This window comes from Haemaphysalis longicornis, unplaced genomic scaffold (genome assembly GCF_048455015.1).
Source record: "Haemaphysalis longicornis isolate Haplotype H1 unplaced genomic scaffold, Haemaphysalis longicornis Haplotype H1 scaffold_3, whole genome shotgun sequence".
In the NCBI taxonomy this organism is placed as follows: domain Eukaryota; kingdom Metazoa; phylum Arthropoda; class Arachnida; order Ixodida; family Ixodidae; genus Haemaphysalis; species Haemaphysalis longicornis.
In genome coordinates this window covers 210562519-210579249 of record NW_027526335.1, presented here as the reverse complement: position 1 = coordinate 210579249, position 16731 = coordinate 210562519, and the positions used below count along the sequence as shown (strand labels likewise).

At 46.5% G+C, this 16731-nt stretch overlaps 1 protein-coding gene across 1 annotated transcript in view; it reads left to right on the top strand.

The window, feature by feature from the left end:
* The window catches only part of LOC144175943 (very long chain fatty acid elongase AAEL008004-like), a 163604-nt gene that overhangs the window by 131269 nt on the left and 15604 nt on the right, over positions 1-16731 (top strand). The window contains exon 3 of the mRNA XM_077705014.1: positions 14030-14465. Coding sequence (XP_077561140.1) covers positions 14052-14465 — 414 coding nt within the window. The 5' untranslated portion in view covers positions 14030-14051. The remainder of the gene's footprint in view (positions 1-14029; positions 14466-16731) is intronic.

Genomic DNA, 16731 nt, shown 5'->3' with positions numbered 1-16731 from the left:
TCCTGTTTTAACTTAACGCAGCTTGTGTCAAAGCCAACTGGATGTACTGCTCAATCTTCCAACACTTTAGATTTAATTCCAACCACGCAACTAGACCTTCTATCTAGTATCACGCACCTCCCCGGCCTGAGCGACCACTCTCTGTTGCACTTTACAATGAATATTTCCCCTCCACGCAACCCCTGCACTGTGAAACTAATCCGGGGCTAAAAAACGCAGACGTCGATGCCATAAACGAAAAACTATGCGCTCACTTGGAGCCTTTCCTAACAACTTTTGATCCGCGCACTGTGCAAGAAAACTTGGAACTGTTTTGCGCACGTGTGGAGGAGCTAACTAACGCCCACATTCCAATTCGACGTATTCTATCCCGTTCTAACACGTCCTGATACAATAATAATCTGAAGAAACTAAACAATAAAAAGAAACGCTTTTCTCGCACTGCGAAAAAGCGCGACACGAACGATAACTGGACTGCTTATCAGGCTGCTGAAGCAGAGTATTTGAAAGCCGTTTCTGACTGCAAAAAACAATTTTATGATAATACCCTGCCCAGCTTGTTGGCGCGTGACCCCAAGAAGTTTTGGAACATAGTAAATCCTAAGGAAGATAGCTCAATTTATTTTAACGATGAATCGGGTCAACCCATACCACTCACCGAATGCCCGTCAGTGCTGAACAATGTTTTTTCAAATTTTGTTTTTTCGCCCGCATGTTCTACAAATGAATGCCTCAGCTTACCACAGGCTATTGTGTTCCAATGCTTTCTATTGTCATTTACCCGGCCGGAACAGTGAAGCTTATCGAATCCCTAAAGTTGTCATCGTCCTGCGGGCCCAATAACATTACCTCAAAATTCCTAAAACAAACTAAAATGTATTCATCTATCTTCTTAGCAAATATTTTCCAGCAATCATTACAATCAGGTTCGCTTCCGAAACATTGGAAAATCGGGAAGGTGGTCCCTCTGTTGAAATCAGGTGACCAACATTCTCCATTTAACTACCGCCCCATTTCGTTAACAAGCGTACCTTGCAAACTGTTGGAGCACGTATTGTACACCCAACTTTTCAGTTTTCTCGAATCCAATTCGTTTTTTGTCTCATTTCAACATGGTTTCCGGCGTTCGAATTCATGCGAAACACAGTTGCTGCTCTTTACTCACAATTTACATACCATACTAGACAAAAGATCCAGAGTAGACTGCGTTTTTCTAGATTTCTCGAAAGCCTTTGATAAAGCTGATCATCGTTTATTATTGTTGAAACTTTCCACTCTGAAAATAGATCGAAAATTATTAACCTGGCTTGAATATATCCTCACTGACCGCTTTCAATACGTTACTCTAAACAACTACGATTCCTCCTTGATTTCTGTAACCTCAGGTGTGCCACAAGGCTCAGTTTTAGGTATACGACTATTTTTTATATACAGGGTGTCCCAGCTATCATGCACCAAGATTTAAAAAAAGAGTAAAGGCGTAACTCGAAAGAAACCAGGTGCATAATGTTTGCAGTACTGTGAAGAAGCGGACAGTATTTTTTTCTTTCATGAGACTTAATTAACTAATTGTAATTAATTATCTACCTCGAGAAATACTGTCCTAATCACTAAAGTGTCAATGAGGCACTTGTAGATAACCACGAGGGGAATCTAACTGCGGTATTTTCAGCGATGAACTAATTGCGTACACATTTATTCTGACTGATAAAGGAAAACCGCGAAATATGAAAAATACCACGTGACGGCGCCTCCGCGCGCACCGTAAAGCAACGCCCTCAAACAGGCTGCCTCTGAGTTAGCCAGAATGAAATAGACAAAAGAAAGAAAGAAGTAATGGCGACCGAGTTTGTTCCTTATCTGCACACGGGTCCCGCGAATCTTGCTGCCGCTTCTCCTTCCATGCATGCTATTATCAAGGTGATGCGCTGTCTCTTCGGGCGGGTAACACGCGAAGCAGTTGCTTTCAATCAGCTTTGTTTGGGGACGCTGCTTTACAATGCGCGCGTAAGCGTCGTCACGTGGTATTTTTCATATTTCGCGGGTTTCCTTTATCAGTCAGAATAAATGAGTACGCAATTAGTTCGTCGCTGAAAATAGCGCAGTTAGATGCCCCTCGTGGTTACCTACAAGTGCCTCATTGACACTTTAGTGATTAGGACAGTATTTCTCGAGTTAGATAATTAATTATAATTAATTAATTAAATCTCATTAACGAAAAAAATACTCTCCGCTTCTTCACAGTACTGCAAACATTATGCACTAGGTTTTCTTCGAGTTACGCAATTTCTCTTTTTTAAAATCTTGGTGCATGATAGCTGGGACACCCTGTATATTAATGACCTTCCGAAGTGCCTTTCATCTTGTATTCATCTCTACGCGGACGACTGTGTCCTTTATCGAGAAATAGGGAATGATAGATACTGACCAGCTTTTGCTGCAGTCAGATCTTGATGGTATCCTGCGTTGGTGCGAAACTTGGAAAATGCAACTAAACCCTGACAAATGCAAACTAATGCGGTTTTCCCGCCAAAACGAAGCACCTTCAGTTTACAACCGTAGTGACACCCAGTTGGAAGCCGTCTCATCTTATCGCTATTTAGGAGTCAACTCTCTCAAGGAAAGCACACATCGAATACATAACCAGTAATGCCAACCGCATATTAGGCTACCTTCGGCGAAATTTCCGCAAAGCCCCGGTTTTATTGAAGCTGTTATTCTACAAAACTCCTGTTAGACCAAAATTAGAATATGCCGCCTCTATAGGGATCCGAATCAAACATCTTTTCAATACACCCTTGAACTTGTTCAGAATAACGCCGCCGGTATCATCCTTTCAAACTACAACAGAACTGCTAGTGCGACACAAATGAAGTTAACTCTGCAACTGCCGCTCTTATCATTACGAAGAAAAGTGTTCCTTCTATGCTTATTCAATAAAATTTATCACCACCAGTGTTTTGCCAGTCAACTAATTGCAAGGCCATCTTATCGCTCTTCGCGTGTTGAGCACGCTTACAAAGTCGCCAACATTTTTTTGCCACACAAACTCATTCTTTTATTCTTTCTTGCCGCAAACCTCGACCGAATAGAACCACCTTCCGGGTGATATAGCAACAAAAGCAGATTTAAATCATTTTCGCCGATCGTTGTTCGCCTTTTTCGGGTGTAGTGATTCCACGTGAATTTATTTCTGTTCGTGTTGTTGTTATTGTTTGTTGCTCATTTTCATTTTCTCTTGAATAACTGTTGTTGCGCGCATGTTTTTGCACTATTCTTTAGTAGTGCTGTGTATACTTTGTGTAGTTTGCTTTGAAGCCGGCAAATGCTTTCCGCTTGTTGTGTACAATGCGAATATTTCTACAGATCTGTCCAGAAGAACCCCTAGCGTATTTTTATGCACTTTTTTTGTTTGTACTACCAGCATATGTAGTCTATGTTACATTCTTGCCGTTTGTTACTTGTTACTTGCATTTTTTTTTCAAAACCCACTCCCCTCTTTAATGCTTGTGCGATTGAGGGTACTTGAAATAAATAAATGAATAAATAAATAAATAACGTTGTTGCTTTGAGGGCTAACGACGCCAACCGGTACCCACAGCCTCAGATGTGTTGGGTTTTTTCAATGGGTACCGCTTGACGGCGTCAATCCTCAAAGTGATACGCTACGCCAAATGTCGTATGTTAGGCGTAGCATTCAATAGCCTCCTGATTGAGCCTTGCGACTCGTCTAGCAACTTCGTACTCATTCTATGTCGAGCTGTTGAAACTCGTTAAAAATGTTAAACCACGGAACGTAATGTGAGGCCGTCGGGTACCCGCGTCGCCTCTCCCCCTTATGCGCATCAGCCTCTGCGACTTATAAACTAAAAAATACGGGATGTTCCACGAAGAGTTTGAATTTCTACGTGTGCGAAACTGGCTGAAGTATGCCATTAGTGTTTTGGCGCAGAGACCTCTAGCTCCGAGCGCGCACGTTAATCATTGTGGCATTAGAAGGAACGTTTTGTCAGCTAAATGAACAGCCGTTCTATTTTCGTTCCTTCGAGAACCCCAAAACAAAATCACCCTTTAAATGGATAAAACAGATGAGGGTTCGCCGCAAGGCCCCATTTCGACGTATTTTCAAAAACATGTGAGTGACCTTTCAGCTTTTCAGCTTTTCAGCTTACTTTTTCAGCTTAAAGGCTTTCAGAGCGATCTTTTCGACGGTTTTTTTCACCTCTAACAACGGCCACATAACCGATTACTTGATTATGCGTGCACTGGTTGGCACAGGGCGGTTGCACGCGAAGCTACAGGTTACTTTCCCTTATTCATGCCATGTCCGTTGTGCTGGCGGGGGGTTTAAATGTGGCCGTCAGGCGGCCCAATGCGGCTTTCTCAGTGTCTTCAGTGGTCTAGTGGATTGGGTTGGCGTGTTATACAAACGATAAGATGTCTACCATGCAGGAAGAAAAAAACAGCTTCATATTTGTCCGCTAGAACAAAGCTCGGGTCCCTCCAAGTTTTATTCAGCTAATTGGCTAGGACGCATGTTTAATCGCAAATTAAAACCAAACTTGTTGGTTTCGTGCACTCCGTGGACTGCGCCCTGCTTCGCAGGTCATCCTTCTTCACAGAGTAAAAGGGCTCTAGTTTTAAGTGCAGAGTAATTTAAGGGCTCGCCTTGTCGTTGTAGCTCGCTCGCTGGAACCAAGTAGAACTAGAGCCACACGGCGTACCGTCCTCGCGGCATTCCACAGAGGCTTCGAAAGCCAAGCGGTATATATAGTCACAAGCGTTCGAAAGTCGTGTATCGCTGGCACTTGTCATACATCTCAGTAAAATTGACAGCTGGGCTAGTTGGTTTTGATTCATCGTAAGTAGCGCTTGAAACGGGACACAGAAGAGAAGTCGTGTGTGTCTTCTCTTCTGTGTCCCGTTTCAAGCGCTACTTACGATGAATTGTCATACGTCTCCCCGTTGTTTAGCGCAAAGAAAACTGCAGGTACATTTGAGGCAACATATACGTAATTAACCGGCAGCGCCCGCGCTAATTTAGTTAGGAACGCTCGTGGGTTGGTTTTTACGATAGCAAACGAAAAAAACTCCCACCTCCCCTCGCGGGAACCCCTGTGTAGATGCGACGCATAGGGGGTTCACGTTGCAGCGTTGGAAAGCGGAGGAACGGCGCTGGAACGATGGAGCGGAGCGGCGCAGGCACCGCGTTTTATAGCGCTCATAACGGTGAGGGGACGCGCCGGCGCCAGTGCGTCTGCCGCGGCTATGACGCAACACAATCCAACACAATCCACTTTAATCCAATTCAATCCAAATCCAATCCAAGCCAATCCAATCCAAGCAAAGTAAATAAAAAAATGTTTGGGTGGTTACTGACAAGTTAAGTTTTTTGAGGGCGGGAGGAGACGGCGAAGTTTACACCACACATTTATCGACATTGGGTTTAACAAAATGTGTGCATTCTAAACGCACTCACGTATACTTATATAGCATGGCGTTTTGTAACGAACGCTCCAAATACACGGAAAAAGTAAACGCCCGCTTCGCGCTACTCCGGTTACTTGAAGCTTCGCAGCGCTTGGGGAGCGCGCGGAACACTGCGCGGACGGCGCGCAGATGCACCCTCTCGCACAGCAGCGCCCCAAGCGGGCGCCGCCGCCAGTCATCACGGTCGGGGCCTCCTCGGCGCCCGCCCGCAGCACACTAGCCAGTATATTCTAGGCACTATACCCTCGCGAGAGAGTGTTCGCTATCGGAGAGGAGAGGGGGTGAGCGGCGGAGAGCGCAGCTCGCGCGGCGAGGAGAATGGGGGAGGGGCGGACGCCGGCGACGCCGGATGCAGGGACAAGGCGAGTGAATGAGATGCAGTCGCATCTAAAAAAAGTGGCAGTGGAACGCCGGCTGGTGCGGGAGGAAAAGCAAGCACAAGAAGTACAGAACTCCCGCTGGCGCAGTTTCAGGCAGGGGGCGCGCGAGCACTACGAAGGCGGGAAATTTGAAATCGGTTGCACTAACCTCCGTTGAATTCATCAGGAGAGGCATGAGACAGGGCTGCGAAGAACATGATGGGTGGTAATAGTGAGCGGATAACGGCGCCACAGCCAATTATGGTGAATCACTGCTCTGCATTTGCGACAGCTTTCACATTGAGTGGAACGGCTTTAATTTTTTATAAGGCCCGCGATTTTTAGAGCAATGCTTTACTAATATCGTTTAGCGGTTTGATCATTGTCCGCAATTCGACCTTCATTTGACTGCAGCTGCGCCACACCCCCTTACAGCGCATCACGTGATTCGCCGGGCCCGCTTTCAGGGCTGCGCACAAGGCCTCGCTTTCAGACAGTTGTGCTCAAGTGAGCGCCGGCGGCAGCGGCCGCTCAACTGATGGGCAGCCGACAACCCCCGCAGCCTCGCTGCGCCGCAGCTTCTGGCACACGCATGCGCCACTGGCTCGGCAGGCTGCCGGCGGCACTCACCCTTAATGTGTCTGCGCTGCCAACCCTTGTCGGATGTCGAGGAAAAGGGCCGCGGCGGCCGCTGATCTCAGGGAGGCGAAAACCGAAAACGCCCTCGTGTTCAAAATTTCGGCGCACGTTAAGGACCCTCATGTATTCAAAATTAATCCGGAGCACTCCACTACAGCGCGCCTCATCGCCTTATATCATCGGCGCGATAAACTTCATAATCAATCAATCAAGACTAAGGAAGAGCGAGCCTTCAGGCTTAGAAAACGCCGGAGCGGCACCAAAACCGTAGACAAAGGCAGGGTTCGGACGAATAGTGCAATAAATGCAGCTAAATCAGAGATTAACCAAGTGACACCAGCATTGACCGGACTAAGCCAAGCTTTCGCTTTGTATATCAAGGGTTAGCTCAGCTCAACCGCAGCGATTTCTTTACTGTAAAATGTTCTCTTAGCTCAGTTCTGGAGTTTTTTTTTTTTGTAAATAAAGCTGGGCCATGAAGACAAAACACAAGTTTGGTTCATTAAAAATATGACCTCGTTCGAGTGATGCTGACACCACTTTTAACGTAAACTTCGCTCAAATAAGCTGTGTAATTAGTAAAAAAAGGAATTGCCATGCGACCGACTAGCTCATTTCCCGCAACAAAACCTATGATGTCATACCAAACAGCTCTGCTATTGGCGGAGGGTGGCAAAAGCAAACGCGAATTAGGAAGAGCTTATGACCTTGCCCAACGAGCTATTTGCGCTTAAATTTAGGCCACATTCTTTTTAGAGCAGTAAGAATGGTGGGACCGACTGTGGAAGTAACGAAAGAACGCATAAACATAGAAGTACCGATGCGTACGGCTGTTGGTACTGCGCGAATATCTACTTGGTTGGCGGCGTTTGGTTTAGCTGCGCAGGTCTGCGGGGCTTTAAGGCAGTTTTAGACGACACTGGACGATTGACGCCAGCAACGGTGTCTTGCGTGACCATATTTGTCGAGCGAGCACTCCGTATCACGAAACGATTATTCTCTCTCTGAACAAAAACAAGCCAGGTACAAATACTGTCAAAAACAAACCGGAGGCAAAGAACAGCTTGCCACGGTATGGTGGCGCCATCTAGGTTCACTAACGGTAAACAAGGATTTCCAATCTGCTGCAGAGCAGTCGGTTCCTGTGATGTCATTGCAGACCACGAAAAGGTACGATTGAGCGGGAAAATCAAAATTTTAACGTAAATTGATTTATTTTTCAGTGAATAAAACATCGTTTGCATCCAGAGAGCGCTGGGAACACTATAGAACGCGAAATCGTTCGAATAAAACAAACGTATTTTGTCTTCATGGCTTTTTAAGGCGGTTTAGAGGTGGAAAGAGGTAAGTACACACGGTTAATTAAGGTTTTTCATCGCACCGGGAGTGCCGGCATTTTATTCATCTTTGAACAGAATATCGCAGCCGCGAACTGCACAATTTCCACGCATATGCTCTGCACTTAACCGCCGTAAAGACGATCACTGCGCACAAGATGCACGCGGTACAGTTTGTTGGGTGCAAAGTAGGCGTTGTACTCGAGGTGCAACTTGAGGGAAAAAGTTGCACCTACCAGACAGGTAGGTGCGTCACCGACGGGCTCCGGGAACGCCGCCCCAGCTGTACAAGCACAAGCTTCGGAGAGCTGTTGATAATTGCCGCCGCTGCCGTCGAGCTTGAACCTTTTACACCTGTACAGCGCCAGACCAAGAAAAATGACCAAGCTAGTAAGGAAATGTTTGAGGCTTGACGCACGTGTTGCTAAAATGACAGCTGTGTCAGAATGACATCCATGACCCTGTCAAAAAGAGGTTCCTTATCGCAATGCACACCTGCCACGTGCAAAAACTGAGCTGGACTACAGCTATTCGAAAATTTCGCCCGGAATGTTTTCGCAACTTTACGCTTGTGCTATGGCGTTTTCTTATGTGTGGTCAAACACTTCCACTTGACGTCCAGCGGTCTTTCTGCGTTGACTCTTCCTTTTGCTTGGTCTTTGTGTCAATATGTTTCAACGCTTGAATGTTAGAGTTAAAAAAAAAAATGTCATACACGTAGAAATATTAGATGCCGGAAATTCTGTTTCCGAGGAAGAAAAGACACGAAAAAGCAGTGCACGTAATTTTAAAATAGTTCGCGTTGTGACCAACACCAAGTATGCGCTCTCCTTGCCTGCCTTCAGTGATCGAAATGCACAAAATCAAACACTTCGCCATTGCGCTGGATATAACTTTCGCTGACCTTAGTCGTAACCCGACATATCCCCATTGCGTGACGATACAGGACCTTTGGTTCCAGTATAAACGTCGCTGTTTTAGTGCTTCAAGACGCGACAAGATTGCTGTTTTTAACGAAGCCTAATAACGGGAAAACTATACTCAAGTATTCGTGGCGCCTTCCGAGAAAACCTCAACACGCAATGATTTCGTTAAACGAACACAAGGAATTGTGTCTCCAGAAGAAAGCCCGCACTAATGTAGACGAAAAACGCTGGAAGCCGGACCAGACGAATCGAGTCATTTATGTCCATGGCTCGCCCGTTTGGCCTTTGGCTGTACTTTTTCTATATGCTGGTATGTTTTCGTAGGCGCCAACTTATTGACTAGCCAAACTTGCAATTCCACCACAGGTCTCATTGCGTAATGAGCGTACTTAACTCAGCTTCAAGAGTTAATTTACCGTTTTCAAATAGCGGTGGCATTATGTTGCGTAGGAGTCCGCATTAAAGGCGCCATGACGAGAAAATTGAAGTGTTCTGAGGTTTAGTTACGTCCCATAGAAGGAGGATGCCTGCAAATTGTAAAAAAATATATATATCAGTTTTTGTGACAGTATTACAAGGGTGGTTGTTACAAAGCATATGTTGGTTCATCATGTCTGCTACAATAGGAATTTGTAACAACTGTGTGATAATTTTCTGCTCTAATCATCATTTAAATTGGCGCGTGATCCACAAAGGGGAGACTATATTTAATAATAATTGGTCAGTAAGGGTAACAGAGTGGATCCCTAGATAAGGCAAGCGTTGCAGGGGGCGGCAGAAAGTTAGATGGGCAGATGAGATCAAGAAGTTTGCGGGGATAAATTGGTCGCAGTTAGCATAGGACGGGGGCAGTTGGAGAATATTGGGAGAGGCCTTTGCCCTGCAGTGGGCGTAGATAGGCTGGTGATGATGAAGATGACAATAGTTGATGTCCAAGCCCTCTACGAGTGGTTGTGCCCGTTACCTGGTGCCCTTAGGAAAATCACAAACGCCAGGCGTGGATCACAACGGCGCCCACCTTCAAGGCCTTCCATTCTGCGAGCACACAATGAGCCTACAAAGGGGCCTTTAACAAGCTTAGTACAACTACAAGCTTAGTAATTGGAAGAACTGCTTTGTCCCTGTAGCAGGCATACTAATTTTATTGCAAACGTACAACAAATAAGCGAGACGATAAGGAACACATTGAAAGCAGTGCCGCTTTCCTGCATTTGCACCACGGCGTCCCAAAACCTTGTTGGAGCGATTGCTAGACTGTAGCGGGGCCCCCCGTTCAGTTTGGTCGTACCACTTGAATGCTAACGTGCAGTGAACGTCTTTCTGCTGGCCATTAATACGTCACTGCTGCCCATATTACGTCACTGTAGCGCGAAGTTTTAATGATTTGCAATATTTCTTGCGTTTCGTTCTGTTAAAACACGTCTTTCGAAGGGGCCACAAAGGCGAAGTACCGCTTCGTTGCACTTAAAAGAACTATCATCTAGTAACCCTCGCAGCTTTATTTCAGGCGACAAGGACGCTTTTTAACAAAAAAAAAAACGCAAGAAATATTCAAAATTTTCAACTTTCCCGCTGCAGTGACGTAATATAAAATATAGTGACAGTGTGATACACGTTAGCATTCGAGCGGTATGATCAAACGGAACTAGAAACCGTACTACAATCACGTCTCTCGGCGGTTACTTCGGTCAACGGCGGCAAATCCCCCAACAAGATACTGCGGAAATCGCCTACACACAGAACACAAAATGACACGAAATGGGAGTAAATGGCTTGTCAGATACCTCAATACGAAGTCGGAGTACACTATACTCCTTCCAGTGGGAGTGTCGCCTTAATCCCATTATTTCCGAAGTTTATTTAGTGCTATATAGCAGTAGCTTTTCACTGCCACTAAAATGGGAGTTTTCAAGGGGAGCATTGGGAGTACATTATTTCCTACCACTAGGAGTTCTAAGGAGCACCGTTCGGAGTACTGTTCAGCTGCACTTGGAGCATTTTTGCTGTTTTTTAGGAGTTTTATAGAAGCGCGGTAGGGGAATTTATGACTGTATTTGGGAGTTGCAATTCAGCGCATAGCCAGTGTTTAATTTTTGTTAGAAGGGTGCAGGAACCGCGTTGGGCGCAAATTCTAGCTTTTTTTTCCGCATTTATATTGCAGAAATAAAAAAGGTTTGTTTTCTGCACACAGACAATTTGTTTCTTAGCAACTTCATAAATACGGAAATGCGTTTGAACTCGTAGATAACAACACAATACAAAAATGCCCAATCAACAAAACACGTGCACCGTAAATGCAAGGTATCTCGGCAAGCAATTTATCTACTAGAACTTACTTCAACGAAAAAAAAGTAAGCCATTTGCCAACAACGTGGTCAGCCAGGCATTCATATTTGCGGCGTTCGCTTCCTCATGCTTCTAAAACACCGACTTTACCGCCGCCTCGTGGTATGTTGCCCACGAAGCCACGAAAGCACCAGCATTACAGGGATAACAGAGCTCTTTAAATCTACAGCAACACATATAGGCGCATGTTGTACAGCCTTCCTTTAAAAAACAGCCGCATTGTGATGACACGCACCTCTGTGCTCAATTTTCCGTAATGTCTGAATTATTATATTTTAACGCTACACGGATGTCAAGACGAAGGGTTGTTCGAAACAGAACGCGACCGTTGTTGCGACCAACTTCTCGAAATCCTTTTCGATCTACCTCTTCCCCTTTTGGGTCGTGTTGTCGTAACGGGACTTAGGTTTTACCGCCGCAATTCCCCGTTTCTCTCCCTCCCCTTCGCTAAAGTTGCTAAAAGATTCCCGTCATTGTGACGCGCCCGCTGAACATGATTTTCGGCGCACCCAAACAAAACAGACGTCCGTTGACCCTACAAGAATGCTCCCTAAAATGGAACCTACTGCTTCAATTTGCAGCCCCTAGCGAATGGAGAGATACCTTTGTCGACATCCCCCTACGGCGTCCCGACCCTCTACCTCCACAGTGAAGCCAATGCGGCCTCCAGGTGCACGCCGTGATCGTCCACCACGCACCAGGGGCGGCGGGCACCGCTTATACTTCTCGAGAAAATCGGGCCTGCGGCGCTCGCTCGGCACACTTCAGCGTATCCTGCAATTGATGAGCCATGGACACAGCGTAACAAAAATACTTATCCTTACTAACTTACTTTGCCTTTCCCTGTTCACAGTACGGAAATTTTTCATTCTGCTCGCGACCCGCACGCACAAACTGAAGCTCAGACTGTCCGCATTGCTTTTACACCGTTCGGCGGTGGCATGGCGCCCTCTCTCGCACACAACGCTCGCATCGACAGGTGGAGAATCACCTGTACAGTGATGCTGGAAACACACTGTGTTTCATTTGACACTACAAGGGCCACGGGTCACCCAAAATGTGGGTTACAATAAAAAACCTGCAGCGCTTACCGTGAATTAACTGGCTCGCAGAGGTGTAACCGCGTTGTTTTGAACACCTCGCGTTCCTTTGCTGGCGCAATCCCTCGGCTCGAAGGTCGGTACTCGTAGGAGTCGTTGCAGTGCGTCGCACATTAGTCAAGGCACGTTCAGCAACGTTCACAACGAGCTTCGGTTGGTGGGCAGCACCTCGCATCTGTTAGTGCGGGCGCGAGTTCACATCGACAAAAAAATTTCGGGGACGCTAGAGCTCACACGACTCACCAACTGGCAGCCATTTTGTAAAGACGCCGCGTACTGGAGGAGGCGGAGGAAATGGAGAAGAAGGCCGTCAGCTCTCCGGTTTAACCGGTCTATGGCGCAACCTTGCGACGGCGGTTACAGAATACTGGAGCATTGAGATACAGCTGCCCCTGTAACAGCACACCTGACATTTCTCGACATGACCCGCCGCGGTGGCTCAGAAGCTAAGGCGTTGTGACATTAAGCACAAGGATGTGGGTTCGATTCCCGGCAGCGGCGGCGCTTTTCTGATGGGGGCGGAAAGCAAAAACGCCCGTGTGTACGAGATTTCGGCGCACGTTAAAGATCCTAGGTGGTCTAAATGAATCCCGTGCCCTTCACTAATGCGTGCCTCATGGTCTACGTTGCGTCGGCGCGTTAAGCCCTACAATGAATGAATGAATGAATGAATGAATGAATGAATGAATGAATGAATGAATCAATCAATCAATCAATGAATGAATGAATGAATCAATGAATGAATCAATCAATCAATCAATCAATCAATCAATCAATCAATCAATCAATCAATCAATCAATCAATCAATCGATTCCTCGAATTGGCGAACAGCTGGGCCGGGTTCAGGTACTCCTCGAAGCAATGTTTTGGACCTAGCTGAAGCACGCGACGGTGAAAGTCAGGCACCACGTCTCCCAAGACGACCACTCTGTCTTCAGACGCAGACGCCTTCCTCGTCGATCTTAGTGTGTTCCACGTCAACTCTGAGCTGTTCGGCAATTGAGCACCACTTCCAGAAGAGCTGCTGCTGCCCATGCCCGTGTGGATTCAGAGAACCCGAAGGTGGTCTCTCATGTACCTGGCCTGCCGCCACCACTCCGAGCGAAGTATGCGAGAAAAACGTCTAGTGTAGCCCTCAGAGGGCCGCAACTACCCACGGACTGCCTGGAGGTCACCCGCATAGATGTCGACCCTTGCATACCACAAGACACTGGCAAATGCAGATGGACATTAACGTCGCTAATACGCCGGGGTTACCTAGGTTAAAATCAGAACACACAAGAGGGCCCACAGAACTGGAAAGAAATTGCAGAAGAGCAATCTGGATAGTTGCTATGGAATCATCTTACTACAAGGAGCACTAAACTGACGAATCACAGAGAAAAAGAAGGCATAGTACAGGCATTGCCTACAACTTTGCAAACCGAATTCAGTTCCAACTATCGATGAATTCGAATGATTGAAGTTCAAATCAACAAGCGTTTTCTGTATCTCAAAGTTACCAACCAACTAAACAACCAACCTAAACGTAAACGTAAACCAACCTAAACGTAAACGTCCTTTACCTTAAATGTTTTTCTTGTTTGCTCTGCATTTCAGCGATGGAAATTAGAAAGCATTGTTTCCACATTACATTCACAAATAACTACGGTGCCGACACCAATTTAAAATGTCACTAATGCTTTGTGTCGTATCATCAAGAAAACGGAGCCCAGTTCTGGCGAAATGAGTACTCGGCTGTATTTATTCTGTTGCTTATGTGAAATTGTAGGCGTCGGTAGTGCGCTATTTTTAACCCGTTTCTGATGTCGTGCTCATTGTGATCACGCAGGCCCTGCGCAAACTCCGAAGCGATGCTGTCACGATCCTCCGTGCTCGGCGAGCGGTGGTTCCCGGAGCACGACGCCCGGTCACAGGGCTGGTTCCTGACGGGCCACCTGCCGTCCCTCTTGGCACTCCTTGCACTGTACGTGTACGGCGTCAAGGTGGCCGGCCCGCGAGCCATGAAGGACCGCCAGCCCTTCAACATACGCTGGTTGGTGCTAGGGTACAACCTATTCATGGTGCTCAACTGCGCCTTCTTTCTGGTGGAGTTCGTGCGGCTAGCATTCATCGAGAACGGCTACAGCCTGCTCCTCCAGGAGGTCGACTCGACGATGCGGCCGGCAACGCTGCGTCTGGTCAGCTTGTCCTGGTGGTACTACATGTTCCGAATCTTTGAGTTCACCGAGACCTTCTTCTTCGTGCTCAGGAAGAAGTTCGGACAGGTGAGGGTAAAACGTTTTTTGACAAGTTTTGATGTTTTGGCGAATAAGGGCGTCGGGGAGAACGAGTGACACGCATAAGAAAGGCCAATGTTGCTTCTAGAAAAACAGGTACATCATTATAGAAAGATATTGCAAAAGATGTTACTAACATTTAGATATAGTTCATTGCACAAGCCGCGCGTAGAACTGTGGTTGATACGAGGCTCTGAAGAAATCCGGTAAAGGAGTGCGCCTAACTCACCAAAAAACTTTGTGGAAGCCAGCTGAAGAAACAAGACAGCAGGCGCTGGAACCACGGAGGGCCATCCCCGTACCAACGCCACGTAGGTAGATCTGTCTCCAGGTTCACACGTAAGTAATAGGCGTTGCCCTGTTTGGTGCCATTCCCGCGGTCGTTTCCACATACCCCCCCCCCTCTCCTTTGTAGCAGCGTTCATTCCTTTCTGAAGTAATTGAAAAAAAGAAACATAGTGACATTTTAATTTTTAATACAGGTTCACTTATAATCCAATCTCACCGAATGGCATCGCTCCTCTTTTTCGTTCATGCTACGATGTATAAGAACGGCTAATTCTAAAAGCGATGATGATTTTTTCTTTTCCCTTGGATGCCTTAAAGGGGCTATGCAAACAAAACACAAGTTTGTTCGAAAGATTTCGTGTTTTAGTTGTCCTCAGCGCTTGCCCGGCAGCAAAAGATGCTGTAATCGCTGAGAAATTAATCACTTTAGGTTAAAAGTTTGAGTTTCGTGCCCAATCGTGTGCTTTCGTGACGTCTGTAATGAAGTCATAAGTGCGCGTATTCAGACAGAGTTACACTGCGTCATTCGGCTCTGGAGCCTTGCTTGACCACATGGCGCTACGATACCCAGCCACGGACCGTTGTCCGCCATTTCTTTGTTTTCGATCGTATTTACCTGTATAGTTTTCGTTGCGGTAGAAAGTAATCGTTTTGTGAAACACTGGGCATGCTCGACAAACAGGGTCACGTAAGACAACGCCGCCTACGCCAATCGGCCAGTGTCGCGTAAGACAACTCCAAAGCGGCGGAGCGATGGGCAGCTAAAACAAGCATGGTGCGCCCAGTACCGATAGCAGTGCGCATTCGTACTTGTATGTTTACGTCTATTTTTGTAATTTTCATTGTTTCGCGCACCATTCGTCTTGCTTAAGATGAATATGCATTACATTTAGGCGCAGATAGCTCATTCGGCAAGCTTATAAGCCCTGCCTAAATTGCGTTTCCTTTTTCCAGCCTCAGCTAATCGCGCAGCTAGGCCCATGTAGGTTCTGCAACATAGGTTCTGTCGCGGGAAATGAGCTAGTGGGTCGCATGACCATTCTCTTTTTTCCTCATTATATAGCCTATCTGAGCGAAGTGTGCGTTAAAAGTGGTGTCAGTATGATTCTCACGAGGCAATCATTCGAGTGAACCAAACTTGTGGTTTGTCTCCATGGACCCTAAGGGACATTGAAGGGCCATTGACCCTAAGGGACAGTGAATTTGTTTATTTCAGGCAGTCGACGCAATGTACTTTTCCTTGTTTATCGGGTCAATAAAGCAGTACAGTCAAACACGCGCATAACGAACGCGAGAGTGCCGCGAAAAGTGGTCGTTTTATCAGTATCTCGTTGTATATGGACTCGCCTTTAAACGCGTGCAAATTAACGAACCTATCGATCAATCCCTTCGGTGCCATTTATGCCTTTTCGCTTCACGAAGGGACGCCCGCTGCTTGCTTATGAACGAACTTAGCTATGTTTGCGTCGAACCTGCCGCTACCAGCGCAATGCCAACGAAGAAATTCTTTCGGACGTCTTCAAGACCTCCATTCGCCGTAATGGCTTCGATAGCAATCAGACCAGACTGAGCGTACCGGGAGCTGCGTCGCTACGGCCGGAGAAGAGCGAACTTCTAATCTTTGAATGTCATCACGATTCCTTATCAGTAACTGTGCAAAATTATTTCCTGCCAAACGCGATGTCTAGATGGCCGCTAAGTAACCGCCGGCGCTTTTTGCACCACGCGGTGCCGCGTTCGCGTCGGCTCGGGCGACGCGAAGGTCGACACCGGCAACAGCAACGTTTTAGGGGAATTGGATACGGAGGGTCGTATAGTGTTCATTTATAGCATCTTGCACTTGCTTAATATTCTCATTTGTTGACCCTTAATTAGCTTTACCGCGGCGTAAAATTTAGGGCGGCTATTTACAAAAAAAACAAAACAAATTTGACATCTAAAGAAAAAAACGATGGCTTCAGGATTT